The following is an 18,249-nucleotide window of genomic DNA, read 5'->3' as shown; positions in this document are numbered from 1 at the left end:
GATCAAGGTCACTGATTGATTTTTATGTGTATCATCGACGTCGTCTGGATATCGTTTTTCACAAACAATTTTAACGTACAACACGCAATGTTCTTTATTTCAATAATTATATCAACATATACAATATAATGTGCAACATAACTTTGTAAATATTCACGTGATATTATCTGTGATGTTATTGTTTGTAAAATGAAATGTTTCTTCACGATGAACTTGACTTATCTTGTACTGTCAAGATTCATTCTTCATTACATATAGAAGATGTACAGGTGTGTGTGTGTATATATATATATATATATATATATATATATATATATATATATATATATATATATATATATATATATATATATATATATATATATATATATATATATATATATATATATATATATATATATATACACACACACACACACACACACACACCAAATTCTATAACCGCCGATTTACGCACTTTCTGTGTCCAGGTGTGTGTATATATATATATATATATATATATATATATATATATATATATATATATATATATATATATATATATATATATATATATATATATATATATATATATATATATATATATATATATATATATATATATATATATATACACACACACACACACACCAAATTCTATAACCGCCGATTTACGCACTTTCTGTGTCTGATTTTACCTTTACATGTAACATGTTCGCAGTGTAATTCATTTAAACACATTAACGATGGCAGTTGCCCGCGTGGTTTTAATGGAATACCTTGCACCTAAAAGCTAAAAATGTCATTAAAACTCTTTTTGAAGGTAGATCTAACAATCTATGGTGGATTTGGAACTGTTTTTTTTTATTGCCATTATACAATCGGCATTTTAGTTGTTAAAATGCAGTCGAAGTACACATACATGTAAGTCGTTTGTGCGTCTGTGAAATATATCTTTCTCAAAGAAAAAGAAAAATTGGCCCCATGTCGTGACTGATTTAAAAAATCTCTGTTTTTTTAATTATCAAAATAATACGTGAACTGTTGATGAAATGAAAACTGCAATGCACTTATACACATGCACTTAAGATCAGGATCTAGTAAATGAAAGGTGTCTACAGGTTTACGAAATTACCGGTTGTTGCTTTTGCTCAAATATTTAACTTCTTCTAATATGAATCTCCGGCTACAAGTAGGCGTGTCAATTTCTCCCAATATCTTTTAGTTACTTAACAAGTCAGTTATTTTACTACTTCTAGTAACCTATTTCTAGGACTTTTAACAATTTTACCACTTTTTCACATATCTCACATCTAAAGGTTCTGTTATCAACGAGGCCTCTACCGATAACTCACCCCTTTCCGCAAATCCAGTTTCTCGATATATTACCACATCTCCTGATATCTTTAGATTAGATAAATTAGTGTTTTCCAGATATCTGACAACTTTCCTATTTCTCAAAATATCTCACCACTTCTCCGGCTGATATCTTATAACAAATGTCATACTTCAAAAGATACCTTACCTCTCCACAGATCTTTTGATAGGAGTTACTTTACAACCACTTCTCCCCTTACCATGTAATTGCTGCTTCTTTATTAGGCATCACACATAACCTGCTTTTCAAGATAACTTGCATTCAGTCCCGATAACTTAACTCGTGTTTCAATAAATTCTCTCCAGACACCATAATTCAGTTTATTCATACATGATGAACTTTTGACTTGTCACCTTTTATAAATATATCGAAAACGGATTTAATTTCGTTGACCAAGTTAAAGAGTTAAAATTCTAAAAACCTAAAAAGACAAAATATTTAATACAAATAGTAGAATTTAATTCCAGATACATGTATAAACATCATGAGTATATTATTTTAATGAAATTAATTTAAAAAGTAGAAAAACACGAAAAAAAACCCACATTGTAGACAAAATAAATAATTTATAAAAAAAAGTTTATGTATAACTTTTGATTATAGGAAACTCTTTGGATTTGTGATTATGATCTTTTGATCCATTGCGTATAAACATGTGAAGAAATACACGTAACTAGTAATTAGAATCTGAATGTTTCAGTTTGAAGTTACAATCATTTTGATTGACAAGAAACAACAGAGAGTTAGCAACATCTGGTACAATGTTGGCCCCCAATGGGTGGAGCCCGATACAGGGCAGGGCGTGTCAAAGTTCGGTTGCCCGGCACAGAGTGACGTCAAATTCCCACCTGATGACGTGTACAAATGGCGCGTATATTCATCGGGCTTAGCAACAAACCAACTGGTCCCCACCAGACTCAAGGAATTATCAGACGTAAAGCTCGAAATATCAAATAAGAATCTGAAAATACATGGAAGGAGTAAAGACAATCAGCCACACAATCTGTCAGTGTGTACTGCCACAATACATGTATCAAGAAACTTTACTCATGAAACTACTACATATGTACTACACTGAATATGTATGCCTATCCCCTTCGTATTAGTTACATGTACATATATTTTGGGTCCTAGTCATTTTTAGTTCTAAAGTAACACTGATCACATGGAATCCAAAGATATAAATGTTTTGTTATGAACACATGAAAAACACATTACTATAATATGTACTAATACGAGTCTGCGTGAATTGTATACCATCATACTGTAATTTCTTGCAATTAGTTTGGCTAACGTGGGCAATTTTTTACATTATCTTGAACCGATTTATGTATTTTTTATTTAGTTTCTATGATTTGCGTTTTATTTTCTTACAATGTGCAATTTCTTTTATAAAACACTAACGTAAAAAAATAGAATAGTTTCTGATTTTGATTCTTGAATAAAATTTTGCGCATTTGGAAAACGATTGTGTGTAATTTTACATTACGTCTGGATTATATAATTATTTGTTCAATTTACCTGGAGATTGGCGGATATGTGTAATTTGCAGCCTCAGTAGTGTTTATCGAATTTGTTTGTTCGTACAACAAAAAATAGTAATAATGGGCAGTATCTGGCGGCTGGGGGCCTCTATACGTCATCACCGTGTCCCCCTCAGCTACCCGACCCTCGGGGATGTTCACAACCATCCAGTGAAGTAGGGGGCGCTCCTGTGTCCCCGCTGTCGCTCGGGGAACATCTGGGTCTACACACAGCAGCGTGAAGGTCTTACCTAACGAGAGAGACACGTAAACAATATATCTTGACTTATATTCCTGTTTCAAAGTATAGCATATATATATATATAATTAATCTCCACTATTACAAAAATGCATAATATATATTTTTTATTTGTGTTATTTATGGTTTTCCTTCACTGATCAAATGTACACATAGGCACTGTAGATTAAACAAAAATCCTTAAAACAAAGTATGATTCTGTAACTCTTAGTAATGTGTGTACTTAACATGATACCAACTTTTCTTGTTGTTTGCTGGAGATTAATTTAATAAAAATTGAGTTGGGCGGTCAATTCAACAAAAATGAAATTTAATATAGATTTTACGCAGTCAACTAAAATAATAGAAATATCAAAATTAAGTCTGATTTTTTTTAATCTTTTCAAAAATCATTTTGATTTGGATATTTGACCATTCTTTTAGAAATTGGTATCAATTATATTTACTTTTATAAAACAAAAATAAAGACAAATACATTAGTCAACTTGAAGAAAAAAAAAAATCAAAAAATAATGTTTTTTTATTACATAACTAATTAAATTACAATTCATTACAAATTGACTCATCTAATTCTTAAAAAGTTTTGAATGTTAATTAAAAATCTAAGTTTAGAAATATCTTAAAATTTAATTTATTTTTTTAGATTTTTTTCTCTATTCATATAGAATTAAATATTAAAATTATGATTGTGCTTAATTCTATATATTGTACATTGTAAACTGCTGATAAACACACTGTCTCTTATTATCAATTTGATTTAAAATTCACATGGATCCAAATGACACGGGCCGAAAAGATCAGGGGTACATAAAAGAAAGCACACATTAACGTTGTTTACAAAGTGAAAGTAGGTCACTAGTTGGTAAAAAATAACTTTTGGTTGTATATATACTTAACGCTCGATATAGGAAGTTTTGTTTCTAAAAGATCAAACATTTGTGCATTGTCAATATTCGATATAGATACAAAATAATCTGTTTTGCAGGCTGGTATATTTCATAACCTAATTGAGTATGTAGGCCTAACTATCGCATGTGTCTCCGTGCAAGTGTATTCATCCGCTGAAACCCAGACATTGTTTACAATAAAATATGAACATTTTCAAAGACATCAACCACTTTGTATCTGCCAACTTGTTTTGTTGACGTACAGTTCTGCTCGAAATTGAAGTATGTCATCTATTTTTCTTCAAACACATAAGAAAACTTTGCACTCATTTGAGTTGTTTGGCTCCTAAAAAATTTGCAACATCCGGACGTACGATCCCTAGATGGCTTTCGAGCTTCGCTCGACGCCATAAAAACTATGATGCCCTACTCCAGCTTAAATCATACAGCGCATTTGTTTTAAACCAAGTTTTGCGTCTGTGACGAGGCGTCACAGAACGTATCACTGCTTATCCAGGCGGCGAGTTCACGAGAGAAGGTACAAAATATAAGAAATCTTAGAGAAACTGAAGGAAGCTTGTGTAAAGTAGAATATTTTAGAAACTTATTGTCAAATTACAAAGCAAAGATTGACAACCATTTACCAGTAAAGTTTTTTCTTTGCATGTAAAATCCCAGCGCTGATAGATCAGGGACAGGGTTAGCGTCAGACCGGACGTCCCAAGAACCCACAGAAGCGTCCCCTAGCGGATTCAGCTGAAAGGACCGTTGTCTAAAAACAAACAAGTTGGAGTTTTAAGTTATGAACAAGTTGCGTTCAAAAATTACTGATGATCTTAGCTATAGTGCTACTTACGGTTTGGAATACGTGGTACAGCAGGAGGTAAACGTAACGGCAATCGGCGAGAACGTGACGTCAACAAAAACTGTCATTGAGGCTCCCTTGGGGATAAACGTCCGGTTATGGTTTTTCAATGCTGTAGGAAGATCAACAAGGAACTGTCACATACAGGTTCCAAGATTAAAACTTACAAATTAAAATAAATCAGTTTCTGATAAAATCGATCTTTTAAATATTGTTTAACATTAACAAATCCTGAAATATGTACATCCACATGCGTTGCTATGGCGATAAATAATACGATAATATCAAAAGTTAAATATAAGAACCGATCACCCAATAGATACCTTCCGACACGAGGTTTGGACAAGCAAACAGGATTCTGTCTTTAATCATCAGCTGGACAGCGTACGCATCGATGGCGATACTCATCCAATTCATGGCCACCGGACCTACAGTCAGAACACAGGCATTTACTGGATTTTCCAAGTCTCTGCCCCCCCCCCCCCCGAACAATATATTTCATCAAATTGGTTTCTTAATTCCAGAGCCATACAACTCAATTAAGTTGTTATGGACTAGTGATATCTGTGATATCGATACCCGTAAGATGATAGAGCGGGTTGTGAGTTATCAGTGCTACCTCAGTGCTATCATTGAGTTACTTTTAATTAGTGCATCACGGATATCTGTACAATATCCTATAGTTGTTTTTGTAATGTTGTGAGAGTTATGAGAAAGATATCAGTGTTACTAGTTTGATGTCAAAGTGTTAGTAGCTTGATACCAGTGTTACTAGAAATTCCAGATTTACTATATTTAAAAATTCACAGTGCTGTCTGTAAAAGTGTTATGAAAACACGATATGAAAGTGTTTCATGTAATTACCTAGCATGCTTAGTAGAATACATTGTTACTTGTAAAATACCGCGCTGTGATATATAAGGAATACAGAATCATTCTTTGAGTATTATGAGGTGATAATTTTGGTCGGGGCGTGATCAAATCCAATAAAGCCCGAAGGGCTTTATGATAGATTTGATCACGCCCCGACCGAAATTATCACCTCATAATATTCAAATAATGATTCCTTATTACTTATATTTATATAATTTTAGGCCATCGCACGATTAAATCTTTAAATATAAACAAGTTTAGCTTTTTTAAAAAAGCTGACCGTCTTTAGAACAAACCCTAAACAGCAATTAGTTATCAAAGACAGTTTAATTCTTTTAATATAAATGTCACCTTCCTCTACATAGCATGGCGAGTGGAACATTTTATGTCATGTGTCGTTTAAGCCTGCGTGTCTAAAATTGAGAACTGCGTACCCGAGCTTGTAAGTTGAGATCGACTATAGGGTAAAAGGGATCTTAGGTAGGGTCGTAGACTCGTATTATTTTTATAAAATCAAAGTTATACCACTGCGTTTATCTATCTAAGGTGCAAATAACTAAACCGATATTAGGCATACCGCATCTATTTTTTTTTAATTTTGTATAAATATTTGAATAAACAGAAAAACAAATAATTTCAATAGATATTATAGAATGTTACTTTCACTAATTGGACCTGAAAACCAAAGGCTGAATTTTATTCATAGCAATTTGTATTGCTTTTTCGTTTTCTCACTTTTTAAGATTTGAAATCAATTTGTTAAGTCGTACATGAAATAGATCATCTGAAAATTATCTCCCTTGTGCCAAACAGTATTTCAACCAATGAAATAAATGTAAATTTTCACATCATGTATTTTCTACCAATCACAAAGGAAAGGAAGTGCACAACCCGGAGACTAAATTATTTCAACTCTTTATACCGTCTTCCAAGGAAGACGGTAATAAGCAAACCCCGCCGTCGCCTCAATTTGGCGTCATTTGTATTATGGGTTATATAGTACAAAATCGATACGTAGCGTTATCACAGACAAAGACACTGGATATAAATGTAAATATATTTAAATATCAGTTTTACTAGTTACAGAGTAAAATGTTTCTTTTTTCACATCGCGTTACTAGTAGTATTGCTATTAGTTAGATATTAAAGTGTATTCTTTTAGATAATATCATAGTTTTACCAGCTGGACCATATAATGTTACAAGTAAGACATGACAATGTTACTGGTAAGTTATCAGACCTTCAATATGATGTTACCTGTAAGATTGAGGTAGTTTATTGCTTCTGTCATGTTATAGGGATTAGGTTCGCTGGTGATCATGGAGTTCGCTAGTTTTTGCCTCCACTCCTCGGAAAGCTGGATCCGCCCAGATTGTTTAAACAAAAGGAATGCATACACATTTGGTGTGGCCCGTGTTGGTCGAGGGCCATGGAAGTCCTTGAAAATCTGACAAAAAAAGTGGGCACGAGTTTAAATTGAAGATTGTAAAGTTGATTGAAAGTAAATGAAATTCTCCATGACACTCGTGCAAAAAGGCAGACATTTGAAAATAACGCATTAACAAGAACGGTGATATTGAAATACACAATTAAAAAACTTCAAAATCACTCTTTATGTAAAAAAAAAAAACTAAAAGAAAAACCAAAAAAAAAACAAAACAACAACAACAAACAAACATAGTGATACCTCGGATTGGCTTATATTATTTCCGGGTATGTTCAAGAAGATCCCGTGGTTAATCAAATACCCCGTGTCAAACACGATAAGAGTGTATAGCTCACTCTGATTGGCGGACCACGTCATGGTCGGACGATTCCGGACGCTCCACGGTCTGTAGATGTCGGTCACTGCTGGGTCTAAATCAATCCTTCGGTTCTCGGTCACCGTCCACACGTTTCCACAGCCAGAATAGGACCCTAAAGAATGCAGGACAAATCTAGAGATCAATTTGTCTCTCTCCTAATATAAATGCTAAATACTTTAATAAGATAAAGAACCTCTGTGAAATCTAATAAATTGATATATAAGCACCAAATTTTACATGTACCATGCCCCAGTAGGCAAAATCTGACAATTTACGGTAGTTTTTAAAAGGATGACCGAGTAAGAGTTGTTTTTCTTACTAAGGAGGGCGATGCTCCTTAAATAACACACACATACTCTGTCATAAATTTAAACCTGAGTTTACCTGTTCCAGTTTCAAAAGTCACGCTCAGAAACGTTGTAATCAAAGAATCTTGGAGGACATATCCTGGGCCAAACACACGGGAGACGAGGCTGTCCGCCCGGTAGGGGTTTGGGTTGAAACAATCCACAGATCCCCAGGGGTTAGGACACCGGGCGGGGTAGCTCGTGCCATACCAGAAACGAGTGTTGTCCTTGGCATTGTTGATCATTGTGGACAGACATTGTGATAAATCAGAGGTTCGGTTGTCCGGGGAACACGGTGAAGCAATGGCACCTGCATGTGTAAAGGAGAACAATAATAGTATCTCATCAAAGTTGTGTTACTCTCATTACTATCAATAAATAGTTTGGAATTTCTCGAATGTCTTTAATATAATTGTAACAATAGCAACAGACTAGTAAACTTTGATATAATCTTTTATGTAATGGTTGTACCAGACGCTTTTTGATACCAGAAATGTATGATAGTACACATGAAAGTTGTAACTCAAACTGTTATGCATCTTAACTACAAGTACTAGGTTACATATCATATAATGATACAAACAAACAAAGTAAACAAGGAATTCTGACACAATCGTGGCGGTTGGAGGGGAGGAAGGCGGCGATGAAAAGAGGTCTAGCTGGTTTATTAAGATTGAGACAATAAAATACGAAATCACCATGCACCAAGATAAATGTTTTGTTACAGGTGTAAGTAGAAAGGACTGTTTCTTTTAGGTCATCTGAGTTTTCTGATTACTTTTTTTCCAGAGTCTGTCCTTTCCTCTGTAAAGGTATTGCAATTTTGACTTATCACATTTGTACCAATTCCAACAAAACTTACCATACAGCATCATTGGATGAAGGGCTTTTGGATGCACGTTTAATGAAAAGTCTCTTAAAGATTTTAAAAGAACTAATAAACAAGAGGAAAGTCAATGTGAGAGCAAACCGGGTTTTCTTTTGTGTGAACAGTGTTCATAATCCATTTCCAACCCTGAATTGATAAACACAACCCATCCAGAGAAATAGGTTACCCTATATGCAATAATCGGCGTGAAAATGACTAAATGCAACAGCTGGTATTTTTTTTTTTAAATACCAAAAATCAAAATCCAAGTAATATGCCCAGCTCTGATATATGCACAACTGATCTGCAAAACAACAAATTACCATCTTGAAAACTGTAGGAGGAGTTATCCATATAATAGGGGTATCCTATACGCAATATTCTGCGAGAAAATGACTGAGTTCATCTGCTGGTATTTTTTTTCAAAAATTACCAAAAATCAAAATCCAATTAATATGCACAGCTCTGATATATATACAACTGATCTGCAAAACAACAACTTCCAATCTTGAAAACTGTAGGAGGAGTTATTCGTACAATAAGGGTACCCTTTTGGCAGCCGCCCGCCTTTTTCACCATTCCAATAACCGGATTTTTCCTTCGGAAAACCCGGTTAAAAAGGATGGGGTGCTTTGAAATTTGCGAAAACAGCGCGGAAACATGGTTTGTCGACTGGAAAACTTGATTCAGTCCACTAAAGGCTACGTACACGTCTCAAACATAATGGAATAAATAAGATCAAAGTAATCAAAACATTTTATGTCTCTGCTTCAACTGAATTATGGCCGCTGTTTGTACTCTTCGCTAAAGAGAATAAGTGCCCAAAGTTGGTGCATATATACATGTACATTGTAGCATTTCTGGTGTGAGACCTCCCAGTATGTGAGCTTTGTTTTGAGAACAGAAATATCTCTTATTTTACTTTATATATTATTGGAAAGTATATATGATGCATCAATCTAACAAACGAATAGGGGGCAATGAAGGCAAAGTGCCAAACACGATTTGTACACCCGTGTAATTTATGCTGATTTTCTTCTAAAAAGCGAAAATGACTGCAATTAACAGAAAGTGTTGTACATATAAATATATGTACACGTAGTTTACGTGCTTTGGGTTCGAATAGGATACCTTAATTATAGTTGTATACATGTACTTTGTGGTCAGCTTCATAGCATTCAAGTGCCAGTGATAGACATTATATAATGGTTTCATTTTTATGATTTTCTCAATAAATAGAGATTTTCCTTAAAATTTAAAACCAAATATGATGTTCTGAACATGAAATTTTGATAAATCGTTGTAATTGAACTGTTTATGCAATTAAGATTTTTTGAACTTTTAAATTTTAAATTTAAATTTTAAATACATGTATATAGTTCACTGCTACTGCTTTCGGGAACAACTTTTCAATAACATTTACAGTACTAATTTTTAAATTTATGACAATCTTATGGTGTTCCGATGGGGCCACTTCGACCTTCGCACTTTCGCCTTTAGGTCGAGGTGCGAGAGTGCGAAGTTGCGAAGGCGAAAGTGAGAAGATGCGAGGGCGAAGGAGCGAAAGTGCGAAGATGCGACGGCGAAGCGCGAAGATGCGAATGCGAAAGTGAGAAGTTGCTAAGGCAATAATCTTATCTTCCAAAAACTTAATCCGAAAACACTTTGACTTTCGGTTCAAAAATAAGTTACATGTACAATAAAACATTAAGAGTTAAAACACGTGCTGTTTCTAAAGTTTGTAGATCCCATGTTTTTCAGCTGGTTTGGTTTGCACAAAATTTTTTATTTAGAAAACAAAAATCGAATGAGAGAGAGAGAGAGAGAGAGAGAGAGAGAGAGAGAGAGAGAGAGAGAGAGAGAGAGAGAGAGAGATGGTTGCATGAAATTCATTGTATAACCAATATTATCATTATAAAAAGTATTATGTATTGAATAATTCCTATGATTTCTTAGTGTTAAAAATGATATCTGGTATACCAGTGACATTATACGATAGACATACTGACTAAATTATTTAAAAATTACATACTTTTATAAGTACGTGTTACCTTACACATATCATTGTGTGTTCTGTAACTATATAGGCCTACTGTAATGATTTCAATACGGATACACACATAGTTGTACAAAGTTTGTTCTCCGGGCAACAATGGGGTCAACTTTGTTTATAATATTTGATTACTGAACCCGGTACCTACTAGTGTATTACAAAGACTAGTATATTCTACTCTGTTTGAACATCCTAAATGTTTAGTTTGGCTATGTCATTGAAGCAGCATGTACAAATTCACTATGTTACATTTATATGTATTAGTCTAAAACGCATTTTCTAAAGAGTTGACGTAATACTTTAGGTAGCCTTGCGTAAAAATACGCTATATTTGCGATAGGCCTACGCTACATGAACATAAGAATGCAGTTATGCGGCTAACGTTTACACGAAACGAGAGAAACGGGTGCATGTATACTTGCAAAATAGACTTTTTAAAAAACTTGTGCGCATTTCGCAATGGAAATTGTTTTTTCAGTGCCAACAAAGCTTACGATCGTATAAAGCAGAATTAATGGGAAATTGTACAGTACACTATTTAATTATAACTGACAACATATATAATAATGGACTTGCAAAATATGGAAGCAAAAATCCTAACAACATTGTACACCGTGTACATTTTTTCGATGGAAACGCGATAACGCAATTTTTGTACATGCGTAATTACTACTCAGATTGTCACACAACAAAAAATGGTATATTAACTGCCTTAAAATGTGGGTTTTGGTTGCAATTGACCTTCAATAGAGGTATTTTTATAGTGAAGTTCATTAATTACAGTATATAAAGGTACATCAATCAATATCAACAGTAGGGAAAACATTTGGCCTTCAACTTTTTTCTGCTTCACAAAAGTTATGAAACCTTTAATCTAATGCCCGGCGCGAACAGGTATTTTACCAAGGCGGCGGACAGGTGAAAATATATACTTGCATGGTATATCAACATAAAGCACACTGTCACATCGAGCATTTACTTCGTTTACTTACCCGGTATAAAAGTCCACAGAGAGAGAAGTAACACAGATCCTCTCAGTGCCATCTTGATCACTACTAGTATGTTATTGTTCTCAGTGAACGCGCACCAATGTCTTGACCTGGATCCAAAGGGTGCGGATCTCGTCAAAATTGATGTACATGATTGACATTGAATCACATTCAGTCATGTGTATAGGTGGGATTTAAACATTCATTGAAATCATTATGTAGCTATTTTATAATATATTTCGTGAGCATGCGCCTAATATATCTTCGATTCAGTGATCACCAGTCACATGTTTGAAAAAAAATCTTTCACGAGCAATGTTTGCATTAACACTTTTTCTCACTGTTGTTGTAATGGGTGTAACATTTTGATAATACCTAGAGACTAAAAGTATAGGCCTACTTTTTACTGATATCAGGAAAGATAATCGAAAAGTTTCATGTGAGAATTCAGCTGAATTGATCATCGGTGGATTCATTTAAAAAGAAGAAGAAAAACCCCCACAATTTAAGATTATTAAATTTTCACTTTCTCATGGATGTGAAGGCTAGGCTTTATGAAAAATAACAAAGATCGATGATTTTTAACCTAATATACAGTGGATGAGAAGAAAAACACCCGTCCATGGGCATGGCTTGTTTTGTTTCATTTATAGCCGCATGTATAAAGCCATTTGATGCAATCTTGCCCATTTCACCACGCATAACAGTTTTATATTTTGTATTATCTGATGATAAAACTTCAAATCTTTGATCGATTAAAGTGACTCTCTATAAACATGTACCTTCCTCTAAAAGTTCTGATTCAGCACAGGTAACATCTGGCCCGACGGTTCGAATTTTGGATCGATTTTATTCATCAAAAGAGGCATCCTTGGGGTTATAAAGACACGCACCATAATCATCTTTAATTCATTTAAACGTATTTAAGTTAAAAAAATATACATGCAATTAAAAATGAATCTCCTAACACGATAGCTTTGTAAAAATGTAATCGACGCGGCCATTGCAGCTCCAACAAGAAAAGGGCGTCGATAGCCCCTCCCAGTGCCCCACGAGGGGAAGGCTTCAGATGGAGAGAGAGATGTAGTCCTTGCCACGCAGTCCAAATGGAGAAGATGGAGCAGACAGACGGAGGGTATGTTCCTTACAGAGAATACGGATAAACTGCCCGGGGGACAAGGCTAACTAGACTGGGGGCCGGGGGACCGACACCCCATCTAAGGTAGGGTGTGCGACGCTTTTAGATTGTCACTTATTTGGTTTTGTTCTTTATGCCCATCACATTAAGCTATTCAGAATCTTGTTAAAATGGAATGTTTCTTGATTGAGTTCTTTTCATAGTTTAGTCAAAGCTTGATCGAATCCCGGGACAGAATTTGAGTTCGAATTAGGCTGCTAGTACTCAGTATACAAATCTCAAGAAAATACTCGGAACTGTAATTAAATTTTAAAAAAAAATTATACCAGCAAAACCCATTACGGTTGTCGAATTGATTAAGATACGTTTGAATGCCCTGTTGTATTTTCAAGTCAGAATTTTAGATTCTGTTTTAATTGTGTCAATTGTCAGGACACGAGTGGTTCCCCTCTCTGACCACGTGTTACCTACAGCTGTCACACGGGGAGTCGTAACTCCATCGACCACAGCCTTCAATCCAATTTTCCATCAAAGGAAAACCTCGCAATATGTGCACACCAATTATTCTTTTTTCCAATATAGACAAATTCATTAGATTGACAATGACCGAGTATGCTGATATAACACGGTGAGTCCGATATTGATGCACTGCAAAGCTGTCCCATCCAATGTGTGGACGGACTCCCGAATAACCAGCACCGGCACCGGTTTGTTATCTTATTTTTTTTTGGTTTACTTTTTAACTGTACAAATTCAAGTATAAATTACAATTCTATAACGTACATAATGGGATTTTAATGTGTGTGTGTGTGTGTGTGTGTGTGTGTGTGTGTGTGTGTGTGTGTGTGTGTGTGTGTGTGAGAGAGAGAGAGAGAGAGAGAGAGAGAGAGAGAGAGAGAGAGAGAGAGAGAGAGAGTTTTATTTTAGTATTAATTATTTCATGTTTTACTGTGACACAGTGAATTCCATTTTTTGGCAATATGACCCATTGTTGCGTTCGTTCGGAAGCTCAACAAAGATCATTAAACTAACGATCGGTGGGACTTTCGTTCGATTGCAATGATCGGGCTCGACATCCATTCCAAACTGTGGAGGCCAAGGTAGACTGACTTATTTTCTCCCTCACTTTGTTCATCCGCAAATAAAACATTTCTTTTCTAAAGCAATTAATAATAAAAACTCATTACAAATGCAACAATTTATTATAGACATGAGTTATGTACTCAGCTTTAATTATAAATACATATTAAGGCGTTTATCTTCTTCCTGGTCTTCTGTAAGACAATATATATACAAATTAAATATTTATTTAATAAAGGATTCTCCACATCTTGATGACGTCTGTCTATTGAAGTTTTCTACAAAATAAAGAATCTAAACCAATATTAATTTCGATTTACCCTGAGTTATGTTCTTCAATATCGGACATATTGAAAGCTGAAGACGAACTCGAATGACCACATGCAAGATACACCGGTTTAAATACCTGTGACATATAACACGCATATCCATCCGCTTTATTTAAATCCAACGCCTAACACTATACTCTGTCCCAAGATATTTTGGATTCACGTTTGGCTTAATTGTTTGATATTTATAAATACCTCAGGATCCAAACGATGTTCATTCAAAAGTATGAAAAATTTCCAAGATTTCTCAGTCAAAACGCCCCTGTTAGCTTATCAGGTTTCAATACAATGCTAAAAAATGTGATGTCTACGGAGATTTTGCATTGCAGCAAGCCCGGATGATAACGTTGAAATATTGCGCGATGTATTCCGAGTGTATTCCGAATGGAGAAAAGATGTAAACATTCCCCATTATAAATCTCCGTAAGGAATCTGTTTTCGTTCCTGTGAATTTTTCCGAGTGAAAGATGATAATGTGTCAATGAAATTATCTTGGAAAATATCCCTTTCAACTATTTCAATTGCACTTCTTTCACAGGTAAGTGTATTTTAATTAAAAATCGTCCAAACGTGAATCCAAAATATCTTGGGACAGAGTATAGAAAACATATCGAACACACTTACAAAATACATGTAGTTCCATATGCTAACGAAAAGAAATTAAAATGGTTTGTACAATTATTTCAAAGTTAAGAGCATAAAATATATAAATGTCAATCTGTGTTTTTCGATATTCAGCACAATAAACCACAGGCCTGGGGCTTGTGTAGAAAAAAACATAGTTAAAAAGTGGGTACGTCGGAGGAAAAATATTTGTTCCCTCCGATTTATACCCATTTTTCTCCCCACAGATGCTTCTGAAAATAAGCATTATTTTTTCCAAGTTTAATCAAGGATGTCATTGATACAGAGTCATCATCATTTTGTCGATTGCTAAGTAAGGGTAGCTTTCATAATATTCTTTCTTTGTAGTCGTACATATTAAAAAATAAAATTATTTACAAACAATTATTTGGTACAATTGATAGAAGGCCTCAATTTTCAGGTAATTTTACAACTAATCTCGTGTGTACATGTATTGCATCTGACTTGTATTTGGTTGAAACTATTTCTTCTCCTTTGCATTGCTCATATAGAAGAATTTATGCTAAAGACATTTGATGTATTTTATTGCAGATTATTGAAAACAGTATTTACGTCCACTCTTTTATGTCTTAATCCCCTTAAAAAGTAATATAAGAATTTGAATTAAAAATCAAGATGAAAACACATTTTAAAACAAACGTTTTATTTATATATTTATATATGCTGGCAGATTTTACTGAACATTTTCATTGATCTGTTTTTGTTTTTTATTAGTTAATAACCTCTAACTGCCTATCGTTTCTTAAAGAAAAAATTAATGAGAATGCACTAACTGCATATAGATATGTTGTTACATGTACATTTAGTGAACTGATAAAAATACTGTATATTACTAGCCATAAATAAAACCAAGTCTTAACAATTCGATCAACGACAATTTTGTCTTCATGGAATTAATATTGGCCAACTCACTGACGATTAATAATTAAACATTTTGTTTACTAACAGAAAAACATGAATGCACTGACGCCAGGAATATCACATCATCTCCAGTGTACTAATCGTTGTGATGATCTCATGGTCGGCGAGAACAGGAAAGAGAGTAAAGAAATGATCTATGTATCAATAGTTTTTATAACTGATTAAAAGTCACACCGTTAAAAAACACACATTGCTAGTTATTCAAGATTATTACTAAGAAAGTTTGTTTCTTCAAAGACCCAGATTCACCAAAGGATGGAGGCAATAAGAGATGCCGCCCCAGCGACGGCAGAAATCGCCATCTTGGTGCTAGCGGCGACCCCCAGTGCTCCAGCACTTTCGAAGAACGAAATAAAAAAATGTTCAATCAATTTTAATATGAGGTTCATAGGTAATACTACATATTGATATAAAATGAAAGTTTCCAATTACACTGTACATAGCTTCTATCACGCATTTTGACCAGTGCGATAGTTTAAAACAATTTTCAAAGCATTTAATGTAATTCAACCGATCATTTTTGAAATTTAATTTTCTGGATCCCCGCCTGATACGTCCGCCTTCTTGTATATTAGAATTACATGTACGTTGACCATATGTACACATTAACTTAATCGGCTTTATTTGGGAAGATAACATTTTTTATCAATGTTTTTGCAGGATATGTAACAAATAACAGCCTATTTGTGGGTTTTTGCACTGATTATTTGAGATAATTTGCTGCCATCATTTATGCATTCCACACACCACTCACAGTTTCTTTATTTGGTGTTCTGTGTGTATGGCGACAAATTGGTAAATTTGCACCACTCACCCCTTGTATCTTCATCCTGATTACATTTTATCTGGCTAAGTGTAATGTAGTAGTATATTAAAAACACACATCTTTGTTTGCAGTGCTTATTTACATCTTTAGAGATTTACTTACAAAAAAAGTAAACATTTGTATGACTTATATGTAATTATTGTCAATTTTGGTGCGGTGGGGGTAAGGGGTAGGAAACTACAGAGAAACTTAACTTGGCTGTGAAACATATGCTTTTATTCTTTCTTGTTGATATATCAATGAATGAATTACAACAACATATATGTACAACAATTAATTTTGAAATATTCATGCACAATAAAATAAAAGGTTTTACTGTTCTCTGCACAAGAAATCGGCAATGTGAACAAATTGGCACCCTATCATCCCTACCTTTAATTGTAGAGAGTAGGTATCCTTCTATATTGAAAACAATTCCAAAAGTAAGACTCATAATAAGTTGTTTACTGAGGAAAAGGAAAAAAAAATGTATTTATTAATAATTCCGTATGATGTGATACTATCTCAATGATTTGTTTATAATCATAGTACTAGTGTATCACTGTATGAATACATAAAAACGATAACTAATGCTTATATTTATTAGTGAAACAAGACAGATTATTCATATTTAGATTATTTAGATACATGTACTAATCTTCATGCGGGGATCTAGAAAGGAGGGGGTCAGGGGATCTGGACCCCCTCCTCGGGAAAATTGGAGCTTATTAAATTTACATAGTAAAATTTTTTAAAATTGGCCTAGGACCCCCTACAGAAAAAATTAGCTACGCTTATGAAGTTCTCTACCATAACCGCATTTTTACACAAAAGGGGTGAATAAACCCGGGTTTTAAACTATTACTGGTGGTGAAATACCTTAGGGTTCAAACGCATCAGGTGGAAATGCACCAGGGCAAACAAAATTACTTAGATCCGCGAAGCACACTGCATTATTACTAGTCTACTTAGATATTCTGTGTAAAAGTAAATACAAATAATTATTTAGTTAGGTAGGGAGAAGTGAACATAGCATTTATTTGTATATAAGAGCATGTACGTATGATTTTTATTTAGAACAGTTTGATGTCGCTAGGATACATATTTTCAGATCCTTGATTTGATTGGTTAATTTAGATATTGAATCTCGAATTTCGAATCTCGAATCTCGTATTTCGAATCTCGTATTTCGAATCTCGAATCTCGAATGATCCTTCTCGGCTTTCGTAGGTTCATGTGCCATATCGCTCACATAAAAAACTATGTTCAACTGTCATTTAAAGCATGTACGGTACCAACATCGGTAACAATAACGTTGAACACGCATAAATAAGCTCTCTCTCTCTCTCTCTCTCTCTCTCTCTCTCTGCTTGTCTAAAAAACCCACCACAAAATTAATTCTTCATACTAGCTTGTTTCCAACTACTATGTGGCAATCAGATTTTCCATACTGATCACAGAATATTTTAAGACGTCTAGATGCTCTTGATGATTCCTATTACTAG

The 18,249-nt window shown here is 34.2% G+C and overlaps 1 protein-coding gene and 1 long non-coding RNA gene across 3 annotated transcripts; one reads left to right on the top strand and one right to left on the bottom strand.

Annotated features, from left to right (window-relative positions):
* Positions 1–1,805: 1,805 nt before the first annotated feature.
* LOC105347588 (uncharacterized protein C56G2.4) lies at positions 1,806–12,052 on the bottom strand. The gene is made up of 9 exons (XM_011456737.4): positions 11,830–12,052; positions 7,954–8,226; positions 7,452–7,681; positions 7,022–7,211; positions 5,215–5,319; positions 4,883–5,003; positions 4,671–4,798; positions 2,879–3,131; positions 1,806–2,318 (listed from the first exon to the last, which is right to left on the bottom strand). Exons 1-9 carry the CDS (start codon positions 11,879–11,881, stop codon positions 2,054–2,056), a joined length of 1,617 nt encoding a protein of 538 aa, XP_011455039.3. The 5' UTR covers positions 11,882–12,052; the 3' UTR covers positions 1,806–2,053.
* An 851-nt stretch (positions 12,053–12,903) lies between these two features.
* On the top strand, positions 12,904–18,109 carry LOC105347591 (uncharacterized). Of its 2 annotated transcripts, XR_010712417.1 has the most exons (5): positions 12,904–13,048; positions 13,547–13,671; positions 13,924–14,064; positions 15,967–16,322; positions 17,975–18,109. It is a non-coding gene; the product is annotated as an uncharacterized lncRNA (long non-coding RNA). The 2 variants fall into 2 exon arrangements; XR_010712418.1 differs by lacking the exon at positions 13,924–14,064.
* The last annotated feature ends 140 nt before the right edge of the window (positions 18,110–18,249 follow it).

Source organism: Magallana gigas, chromosome 3, assembly GCF_963853765.1.
Source record: "Magallana gigas chromosome 3, xbMagGiga1.1, whole genome shotgun sequence".
NCBI classification, from domain to species: Eukaryota; Metazoa; Mollusca; class Bivalvia; order Ostreida; family Ostreidae; genus Magallana; species Magallana gigas.
The sequence above is the reverse complement of the archived record's forward strand: the minus strand, read 5'-3'. Positions and strand labels throughout refer to the sequence as shown.